Source organism: Musca vetustissima, unplaced genomic scaffold (genome assembly GCF_032173495.1).
Source record: "Musca vetustissima isolate MV318-11 ecotype Yass unplaced genomic scaffold, APGP_CSIRO_Mvet_v1 utg2072, whole genome shotgun sequence".
In the NCBI taxonomy this organism is placed as follows: Eukaryota; Metazoa; Arthropoda; class Insecta; order Diptera; family Muscidae; genus Musca; species Musca vetustissima.
The window spans coordinates 301612-313835 of NW_026886532.1; the positions used below are offsets into that span (position 1 = coordinate 301612).

Genomic DNA, 12224 nt, shown 5'->3' on the forward strand with positions numbered 1-12224 from the left:
GGTGGTGGTGGTGCCTCACAAAATGGCAAGTCATCGTCTGGATCTGCAGCATCCTCCTCCTCTTTTCATCATCCACATCATCATGCGCTCGATATGTTGTACTCCCCATCGTCGGCTGCCGCGGCAGCAGCAGCAGCCCGACAACAATTACTTTTACAGCAACAGCATAATGCTTTGCAGCAATTCCATCAGCATCAACAACAGATTTTGCAACAGCAGCAACAACAACATGAGAAATCATCCAGCTCAAATAAATCGTCGGCGGGAGGCTCGTCTTCCTCCTCCAGCAAAACGACACAAAGACTTTCGGCAGCCCAACAATTGGCTGCCGCAGCTGCTGCGGAAAGTGCAGCGGCCTATTACTCGGCTGCGGCAGCAGCTGCCACCATGTTAAGTCCACCCCTGAGTGCTACGGCCACCCCCGCCTCTAGCTTGAGTGCGGTGAATCCCTTTGCCAATCCTTTTGATTGGTTGGGTGCAGCTGCAGCATCCTCATCAGCTGTTAATGGATCTTCCACAAGCGGACAAAAACGTTCCTCATCATCATCATCCCGAACAGTATCATCTTTGTCGTCATCCTCCTCAGAGGCTAATCGCCATAATTCATCACAAAATAACGCCAATAACTCCAGCACACCTGCAACAGCATCCGAATTCCTAAATATGTTTACGGCAGCCGCTCATCACTCTGCCGCCACGCCGGGAGATATTACACCTGCATCCAGCCATCCGAGGTCTTCATCAAATGCCTCGGCCTCATCATTGGCCTCGACATCATCCAATGCAGCAGCAGCAGGTGGTGGCAAGTCGTCAAATTTTTCGGTGGCCTCATTGACAGCCTCCACATCATCATCATCCAACAACAATGGTGGCGCCAGTAACAATACCACAAATTCCACAACGTCTGCAGCAGCGGCGGCAGCTGTCTCAAATTCTTCTGCCGCCTTGGCTGCCCTATTCGGTGTGGCAGCACCTTTCTCCGCCCCGGCCTTAGTTAATCCCTATCAGGCACATTTGGCACCTGGTGTGGCTGCAGCCGCTGCCGGAGCCCATGGTTTGCCATCGCCCACAATTTATCCACCCACACCACCACCTTCGGCACCATGGATACATCCCTGGTATGCTGGTGATACTTTTTAAATGTAAGGTATAACAACATATTTATTTTTTTTAATATTAACCTGGTAATCTCGTTTTGTATATGGCCTTTAACTTTCACCTCTCCCTGCATTACACACACAATTGAACCAAAGAACAGCAAAAATTGGTCTTTTTCTGAAAAACTATTTTAAAAATTCCAAGCAAAGATTTTTTTTGGGAATGAAAATCCAATATTTTTTTTAAATTTTCCATTCAAATTTATTTATTTCTTTTAAATTTTAAGGATTACTGCCAAATAGTCCTTGTTTTTTGTAAAAAATTAAGTTTCCGTTATTAATTTCATGTGTGGCCAGGCCACTTTTAATTTGTCTAATAATTGTGTAAATCTTCCGGATGTAAAAACGTCATATAATAATTGTTGACAATTTGGTTGTCAGACATAAAAAAATTTTACTGCAAGAAAACGAGGTTTTGGGTCAAAAAAAAAAGAGAGGGAGATATATATAATGAATTTACACTATTTCCTCTCTTCTGTTGCCCTAAATTCATGTTTTTTAATAAAAAAATGTGTATGTCTGACAGCCAAACCATACCAATTGATGAAGAGTGTAAAAACGTCCTATAATTATATAAAACTTAATTATTGCATTCTGTAAAGCCGATTTTACACATGACCAAAAAACGTCCAATTATGTATACCACCCCTTTAATTCAATCCCGCCTTTCTTCATATCTAAAAAACACCACACCCTTTTCTAGAGGGGTTTACCCATTATCAGAAGAGATGACAGATAATATCCCTTTTATTTTCTCCCATTTTTCTTAATATGCATGTCTACTTCAGTCAGCTGTGGAAATACAAAATGAAGGAGGTTCACAGGTTCATTTTAGTGAACGACAGGCGATTATTGGCCGTTGTTAAATTAAATTGGAAAATCCTAAAATTTGAGGACTTAATATTTCAAATGCTTATCAAAAACAAAATTAATGCTATTAGAGAGTGCAAATATCCCGTTGCAATTATTTTTTCCTTTAAAATTCATAAAATAATCACATTACCTCCATTGGGACGATTTTACACCTGTTAGGTTTGTAAATACAAAGAAGGAGTTTTATCTCTTCACTTTGATGAACGAAACTCGTTCAAATGGCAGCTGTTAAGGAAAAAGGTTGCCAAAAAGATTGAAAAATAAGGAGAATGTGATAATTATAACATAAAGAGGACAAATTGAATAATATTATTTTTATAAGGCGATTTGACACAATTTATATGGGAATATAAAAGGAGATTTATGTACATTTGACGTTTAAAGTAAAAACATATCACTTTGGAAATGTGAATGTGGTATGAAAGAGAAAAGGGCGTGTTTACACCAATCATCTAGCAGGTTTGCATTATTAATACAGTAATAAAAGTAGATGCCACTAAAATGATGACAAAAATTAATATGGAAAATACAGAAAAGGGTTATGAGAGAGAAAAGAGAGTACTGACATACATGTATTTAACTCTTTTTCACTTAAAAATCATAATCTAGTCATTGAAAAATTCGGTTTTCATTCCCTGAAAAGAAAAAATCTTTGCCAAATTTTGTTAAAAAATACCTCTCTAATTTTCTATAATTAAGAAAACTCCTCCTAATCACGAAGCATACACCTACCCTATTCATAAAAAATATAATATTATTTAATTTATGTAAATTTAATAATATTAAGAAATAATTATTATGTTAATATTTAGACATAATAACAATTAAAAAAATGAAAATGAATTATTTTTGTCCTATATACATACATATGTAAAAATGTTTTCTATGAAAACTTTATGTTAAGTTTTCTTATTAGTTTTTATTTTCCACAAAAAAAATTGTTAAGATCTTGGCAACAGAATGTAAAATAAAAAATCCATACAAATGACTTATTTTTTTAAGTAAAATTAAAAAAAAATATTCCCAATTGATGCTTGCCAAAAAAAGGAAAAAATAAGTTATTTGTTTTTTTTTATTTGTTCAAAAGAGAATCAATCAAAACCTATTAAAATTGTGTGTTACAATTCGAAACAGAACTGAAGGATAATGAATTATATTATTGATATTCAAAAGAAAAAAACTAAATATTTATAACTCTCATTAACTGTAAAAAGCTGTTTACATTTTACCTTTTTTCGAAATATTTATGTAAATAATATTTTTTTTTCTAAAAATGAACTGCTTATTATTTTTTTCTTAAATCATAAAAAACATTTCTCTAAAGAAAACATAGTCTTAATGTTAAAAAAAACCACACACAAAGAAATAAAATTTCTTGAAATTCCATAATTCTCTCTAACTCTTTTAATGCTATTTAAAATAAAAAATAAACCATAAACTTGTATATATAAAAATTAAAAATAAAAAAAACATGAAAACATACACATTCACAGTTATAAGTTTAGCATTAATCATAAGCCAAGTAAAATAAAAAAATATGTAATTAAATTTAATTAGTTATTTTGTTTTTTAATTTTAGTTTATGATTATTATTATTACATAAATATGCATTATAATATTATTTGTTTTCTTTCATTTTTTGTAATTCATTTACAAAAGAAACCATTACAATGTATTTAATTTATATAAAAAAAAAACATATTAAATAAAAACACTTAAATTAAAATCATAAATTTTTAGTATAAAAGAGTATTATTAATATTTAACAATTATTATTATTGATAATAATCTAATGGTAACAACATGAAATCAATAAAATGTTAAAAGCTTAAAGCTTTTCGTTTTATTAATAAAAAATCTGAAGAAAATCCAAAAAAATTGAAGATTTACAAAAAGAAAAATGTTCCAAAAAATACCGAGAAACCTATGTGAAAAGAAGAAAAATTACAAGAGAAAAGAAAATGAAATAAATGGAAATTCTTAAATAAAAATCATATAATATATGCAAAATATTAAAATTAAAAACAGGATGTTTTATTCAATTTGTTTAAATAAAACCAAAGGGGGGAACTCTACATCATCGAAATTAAAATATTCTTCAACTTTGTCTGTAGGACGTTTTTACACCAGCCAGCTGTGTACATACTAGTGAAGGAGTTTCACAGGCTCATTTTGCTGAACGAAAGTAGTTCAATTATCAATGTGGAGGAAAATGATTGCCAAAAAGTGTATTGAATGTTTTCTTTTGTATTTTAAATGATTATCAATGAGAGAATAATGCTGTTAGACACTACATATATTCTCCTTTCATTGTTTTCCATCTTAAAATGCATAAAATATTCACATAATTACTAACAGGGAGGTTCCCAAGCTCATTTTGATGAACAAAAGTATTCAATAACAATTGCTACAATAAATGGCGCCAAACAAAGAAGGAGGTTCACAGATTCACGTTTCATGAACGAAAGTAGTTCAATAACCATTGCTGAGATATATGGTTGCCAAAAATGTTGTGAATACTGGATTTGGTATTTCAAAGACTTATCAATGAGAGAATAATGGTATTAGACAGTCCCTTTAAGTTATTTTTTCTGTAAAAGTTCCTAGCATATTCACATTATAAATTATTACCAAGAAGGAGGTTCGCAGATTCACGTTTGATGAACAAAAGTATTTCAATAGCCATTACTGGGAGAAATATTTCATAAAATTGATGTGAATGGTGGCATTGGTGTTTCAAATTCATATCCAAAGAGAAACAGTGCGTATGTGTCCTTTCAATCCTTTTTTTAATTGAAATTCATAATATTTCAACATTATTAATTATTACCAAGAAGGAGGTTCATAGGCTCACTTTAATGAACAAATATTGCTCAATAACAATTGCTGCTATAAATGGCGCCAAAAAAGAGAGGGAGGTTCACAGATTCAACTTTAATGAACGAAAGTAATTCAATAACCAATGCAGAAAAAAATTATTGCCAAAAATATTGCGAATGGAAGCATATTTATTTCAAATGTTTATCAGAAAAAAATAATAATGCTTTTAATCATCCAATTTGCTTTCAAAATGGCTAATATAATTACATTTTGTCTGTAGATGTGCAAAAATACTAAAGAGGAGGTTCACAGATTCACTTTAGTGAACAAAATATGCTCAACGGTCATTGTAGAAATAAATATTATTGCAAATGGGAGAATTAAATCACAAACAAAACTGAAAAGAATGATAAAAATGAGTTTTTTAATTAAATTTGTTAAGTCTATATTGAAATATATAGTGAGCAAACTTAAAAAATTAAAAATAAAACATCTGCAGTTGCCGTAGGGCGATTTTACACCAACTGGCTGTGTAAACAATTAAAAGAGGTTCAAAGATTCATTTTTGTGAACAAAAAATGTTCAACGGCCATTGTTAAAGTAGGAAATGTAGCAAATGGAAGAATAAAATCACATAGAAAACTAAAAAAATAATAAAAACTATTTTTTATTTATTTTTGTAAAATTAATTTGAAATATAGTGAGTGAGTTAAGTTTAAAATTTAAGAAATAAAAACAAAACATCTGCAGTACCGCCGTTGCGATACGTAACACACTAATTGCGTACTTTGTAAAAATCACGTGTCACGATGTAATACCTTGTAATTGACCGTATGTCAAATTGGTATATGTTGGCATGAAATTATGTGCGATTAAGCATAATTAAGATTTTTAAATTCCAAAATTATGGGAAAATAATAAATTTTGACATTCCGTTCGCAATATTTCCAAATATTCACGGGTATCTAAAATGTATATTCTGTCTATTTGTTGATGTCACAATAGAACTCGCAAGGAGAATGGTATCGCAATAGGAGAATTGGGAAAAAATTTCCCTATTAAATATTATTACAGCCTGTTTTTGTAATTTGTTCCGGCAGTCACACGTATCGTTCGTATTAAAACGTATACGTCGAAAATTTGGTTTTTGTAATAATTGTAAAAGCTTTCGTCTAGAAACGATTGAGCTTTTTCATTCGTTTTTAACCATTAGTGCCAAAGTGTTTCTTTTGGTATCTTGTTGCAAATTTTCCAATAGAATTATTGCAAAATGAGGGTAACTCTGTTTATTGTTTACAAACAGTTTTTTTTTTACATAAAAAGTGTCAAAATAGAAAATTCAAAATGTTTGGTACGATTGCAATTAATTTTAATTATAAAGAAAAGCAAAATATTCTCCAAAGGAGAATACCTATGGCATTTAATGATACAGCTACATTATTCCACTTGTTATCCACTTCAAATTTATTGGATCCGAAAACAGGACGGCCAGTTGCTAATTGTGGGTAAAATTCCATGAGATCAACCAATTTTTGGAATTGGGCAATCGTTGTCCTTTTGTTGCTAGGGGTTCAAACAATTCAATATAATTTTTTACATTTCATAGGGATATATAATTTTTTACAAACCATTTCTTCTTATATATTTCATCAGTATTTTCCATATTTGTTGCGTTCTTTTCACTAACAACACACAAATTGTAATGAACAAATAGTTTTCTTTATTATTTTTTTTAAACGAATGGTATTTTCTCTTCGTTTGTTTTTGACATTTTTGTTCGTAAATAACGCACCGTTTTGTATAACAAAAACCAAAAAAATACGAATACCAAAAGCTCTTTCCTATTTCTCACTCACTACAACCGGTAATTTGTTTGCGAAAACCAAAATGAGTAATCGTTCGTTTTTTCGACGAACGAATGGACATTTTACATTTACAAAAACAGGCTGTTAATATTGGTGCACTTCTTAGGGTAGTCCTCATATATGGGTGTCTCCCGAATTTCAGTATTTTGCGGAGTTTGAGGACATTTTCCAAACAAATTGACGGTAATTCAGTATTTTGGGATTTTTATTGGATAGAAAAATCTCCCTACCAAAAATTATTAATATTGGTGCACTTCATAGGGTAGTCCACATATATGGGTGTTTACCGAATTTCGGTATTTTGATGACTTTTTCCCATTTAATTGTCTATAATTTTGTATTTTGGGTTCTTATTGGGTAGAAAAATCTCCCAACCAAAATTTATTAATATTGGTGCCCTTCTTAGGGTAGGTAGTCTCCATACAAGGTTGTCTCCCGAATTTCGGTATTTTAGGGGGTTTGAGGACATTTTCCAATCAAATTGACTTAATTTTGTATTATGGGTTCATATGGGGTAGAAAAATCTCCCTACCAAAAATTATTAATATTGGTGCACTTTTTAGGGTAGTCCCCATAAATGGGTGTCTCCAGAATTTCTGTATTTTGGGGATTTGAGGACATTTTCCAGGTTGGCAGGTTTCATCTTCTACGCTACGATCTCTTTGCAGCAGGTTGTTGTTCCTCCGAGGACCTCGTTCTCTTGACAGCTGTGGGCTGTGGCCGAGATTTGCAACCGCCGCAAAGATATGCCCAGCCAACGCAAGCACCTGCTTCGCACTCGCTACCTTCGGCGCATCCACTAGCAACTGCCCAATTGTCACAGCCTTGGGTATCCGCTTTGGATATTCGACAGAGGGTGGATTGACAGAGGGTGATTGTGTCTTATCGGTCTTCTTCGCAGTACTAAGTTTACCCTTGGGAGGTGCTGAGGGTTTAGAAGTCTCAGGCCGCACTAGGTGTACTAGAACCCCCTGACAGAACCCTTCTTTGAAGGGACTACCGTGTTGGTCTTAGTAATGGGTCGGGGATCCTTTCAATCAAGAAGTCCCTCTCAATATCGTTCGGATAGTTCCTGGAGAACTTCCGGATAAATATAAGGTTCCTCTTGATTAAAAGGAACTCCTTTCCCGAGATGGAGTCGCTGTCTCGTCCGATGAATCGGTTACTGTTACTAATAAATCGTCCATCTTATCGACGGGAGTCTTATCAGTACCAGTATCCGTTTCGACAGCCAACTGTCTGAGTAATCTCGCGACATCACTACTGGCCGTGGAGATTGAGTGCAGATCTTCAACCTCGCCAGGGTTTACTTCCATAGTCAGCAACTGGGAGGACTCTCCTTGCTTCGGAGGAGACGCCATGGTCGCTACCGTGTTTTTCACCGTAGTGCTAATCACTGTAGTTTCCATGATGTCCCAGAGCTGATTCGGGATGCTCTCCTGACTAAGGCAGACGGAGCCGGTTTCTTTTATTAGGTTGAGGAGAAGATCCGACTGCCTCTCCAGGCTTTCCTTCAAGTCGTCGAGAGTGAGGTATGAGGCAAAAGAGAGGTCCAGGGGGTAGCTTGGGTCCTGAACACTTGAGGGGCTCATTGAGGTCCGACCTTGTGAAGTTCAAGACTGAGGGTGCCAAGGCAGACACACCATCTTCAGTGGAAAATCGCATACTAACTTGTTTTTGTTTTGGGGGGTGTTATTAAAATTCGGCGCCATAGAATGTGCTGTATGTGAGGGATTGAGGTCGACCATGGTAGCTAAGCCTGGTATCAACAAAGCTCCGTTCTAATACAGTCGGGATCCTGACTGCAAACCGTAGAACGTTGATGGGCACGAGGTCGCATGACATTCCAGCGTTAGGGGGGTCACTTTAAAATGGTAGTAACCCAGACCTTTGATATGGTTATTTAGGAGCGCCATTCTCGCCTCGTCGGCCCAGGGATCATAGACACTCGGTCATTTCCTCCGAAACTCTCCCCCTGAGCCCGCTGATTTTCCGCGACTGCTTATTTGTTATTCACAGCTACCCAATGAATAATATTCGGCTTCCCACTACCTGTGGGCGTGTCTGTTAGCATTCTGCTCTACTCCCTGAATGCGGATACATTGTGTTATCATTCACATTATCAACCTATTGCAACATAATAATACTAAACTAAAGTCATTCTAGTGAACACTAATAATCGTACATTGAATTATTGCAAAATCATCAAATTATTTTGAGTTTTCTTTTGAAAATTTCTTGTGAAATATTGTACGCCGTTTTTTAACAAAATTAAGGCAAATGTGAGTGGAGAAAATAAATAAATGTAGATTTTTAAGAAAAACATTTAAAATTATCATCTAAACACATTTACACTTAAAGATTGACCTGTGACATGTGGACTTTACATTATTTAATATGTGTTATCATTTATCAGTGATACATTGTATGTTACCATTCACATTATCAACCTATCGCAACCTAACCACACTAAACCAAAGTCGACCTAGGGAAATTATTTTGAGTTTTTTTGAAAATTTCTTGTAAAATATTTTTTGCAGTTTTTTTTAACAAAATAAAGTTAAAAGTAAGCGGAGAAACCCAATAAAATGATTTATTAGAAGAAAAAACATTTAAAATTATCATCTAAACACATTTACACTTACAGCTTGACCTGTGCCCTGTGCACTTTACATTATTTAACATGTGTTATCATTCATCAGTAATACATTGTGTGTTATCTTTGACATTATCCACCTACTGCAACCTAACCACACTAAACAAAAGTCGATCTAGTGAACCCTAATACTACCCATTTTAATCAATCGTGCATTGAATAATTGCAAACTGAGACACAATCACTTGTGAAGTTCGTTCATCATCAAAGAAAAAAAATTATTTTGAGTTTTCGTTTTGAAAATTTTCGTGTGCAAAGCGTTAAAAAATCACCAATTGTGAAATATTGTACGCAGTTTTTCAACTAAATAAAGGTAAAAGCAGAGAAGAGCAAAAAAAAAGATTTTTTGAAGAAGAAAAACCTCAAGTACATAAAGTGAGGTTAGAGTGAAATGGTGCAATTTGCTGGCTGGTTGGTTGGTTAGCTGGCTGAAGTGATTGTCGTGCTTGAACAAGAGTTTGGCAAAACATATATATATATATATATATATATAGCAGCCAGCGCATATTGTGTGTATGTATATATATTTTGCACTTCTTTGGATCTTTGGCTTTAAATGACGACGTGGAAAGCCAAAATCCAAAGTTGCATAAACTTGTGAAAATGGTGTGGAAAAAATTTAAGGATTTTTTTCATTTCAGTAGCAAAGCAATGCATGCCTTCCCCCTAGGCCTTCTTACACATCCGTTTCTCAAAAGTACAAAGGTTATTTGGCTTCTTTTCGCCAAGTCGGCGGCGGCTATACACCTAAACCTTAGTAACTATTCCAAAGAGGATTCCCCTCATTATAGGTGATACTGGGGTGTGAAACGAAATATATATTTAAAGCGTTTGTGTGCCTTGTGTGTTATGTGTATACTATATTCGTATATTCATTATAATGATTATAATGATGAGAGTGAGTGGTGTTACTGTGGCAAACGTTGTGAGGAGGCTAGATGAGGGTGATTGTGGTGGTGGAGCAGAAGGTGAAGTACCTTTAAGTAAATGCTACGTTAAGTACTTGCTAAAAATTTGCCTTATTTTAATGAATGCACACAGCAAAATGAAAACAAAAACGAAGAAGAAAGACAACAAAACGACAACAACAACAAAAACATTGTCTTGGCAACAAATAATAAGCAAGCTCTAGTCAACCAACCCAACCAACCAGCCACATCGTCACTAGGGAGATATGTGTATATATTTTTATTTTTATTATTATTTTTCTGTAATTTTTATATATTATTTATTTCGTTTTTATTTTTATTCCTTGTTTTTATTTTTCATTACAGTTGACGTTTTTTCGTTCAATTTAAAGAAAAAATAATTTCCTCTACGCCTTTGTGTTTTTGTGTGCCTGCCCTGTCTTCTGTGGCCCCCTAAACAGCCAAAAAACAGCGCATAACAAAAATCAATGTAAGGAAATATTTTTATATATTTTTGTTAATAATAATTATTATTTATTTTTATTTCTGTGTTGACAAATATCTGTGGAATTTTTTGTTATGAATGTTTTGTATTTATTTTTAGTCATTGTACTTGTTTATTGTAACACAAGAAAAGTCTCACACACAGACCCCTTGTTGTATTTCAAAAAGCTTCTGGAATATTTTTTAGGAAGCCAACCTGTATAGTTCGGTTGTAAATACCAGAATACAATACAAGTTATATGAATAACTTTCTTCATTACACTCTAATATTCAAGGATCTAGGATTAACTGAAAAAATCCTCAAACAAAAATTATTATAATTTTTTTTAATAATTCTTTTAAAATGTCTTTTCCCGAACTTGCAAAAAAGTACAAATTTTTCCTATATGAAAGCGAAAAATAATAGATTCTTGCTGTTCTAGAACAGACCAAAAATTAATTTTGGTTTTTTTAGGTTTTTTAAATGTTTTATTAATTTTTTTTTATTTTTAAAATTATTTAAAAACAAATTTTTGAGACGCTTTAATTTTTTTATTTTAAAAATATTTAAAAAACATATTTTTGAAACTCTTTTTATTTTTATTAAAAAAAAATTAAAATATTTAAAACAAAAACAATTAAAAATATTTAAAAACAAATTTTGAGACGCTATAATTTTTTTTTATTTTAAAAATATTTAAAAAACATTTTTTTGAAAAATCTTTTTTATTATTTTTATTTAATAATTTTTAAATATTTTTATTTTTTCTGAAATATTATTTTTTCTTTAAAAATAAATGTTGAGTTTAAAAAATAAAATAAATAAAAAAGCAATAATATATTATTTAATTTTTTATTGTAAATATATTAATTTATTTTTTTATTAAGTTAATTTTGTTATATATTTAATTTTGTTATACATTTTATTAAATTAAATTTTTTATATTTTATATTTTATTTTTTTATATTTTAATTTTTTATGTTTTATTTTTTTATATATTAATTTTTTATATTTTATTTTTGTTATATATTATTTTTTTATATTTTATTTTTTTTATATTTTATTTTTTTTATATTTTATTTTTTTATATTTTATTTTTTTTATATTTTATTTTTTATACCCTTCACCACACTGTGGTACAGGGTATTATGTCTTTGTGCATATGTTTGTAAAAGGGAAAAGAAACGATATAGCTACATGGTTCCTTTTGAGAATATGCATAGAATCACTTTCTAAGTCGATTTATGCATGTCCGTCCGTCCGTCTGTCTGTCCATGTTAAATTGTAAACAAAGTACAGGTCGCATTTATGATTCGAATTGGATGAAATTTAGCACAGTTCATTTATTTGACCCAAGGATGAACCCTATTGAAATTGGGAAAAATCGGTTTAGATTTAGATATAACTCCCATATATATTTTCGTCCGATTTAAGGTAAATGGTGCACCAATGTCCCTAAAT

General features: G+C 32.3%; 1 protein-coding gene across 1 annotated transcript; it reads left to right on the forward strand.

Moving 5' to 3' along the window:
- The first annotated feature begins 72 nt into the window (after positions 1-72).
- Positions 73-1164, forward strand: LOC133334012 (uncharacterized). The gene has a single exon (XM_061542313.1). It carries the CDS (start codon positions 94-96, stop codon positions 1138-1140), a length of 1047 nt encoding a protein of 348 aa, XP_061398297.1. The 5' UTR covers positions 73-93; the 3' UTR covers positions 1141-1164.
- The last annotated feature ends 11060 nt before the right edge of the window (positions 1165-12224 follow it).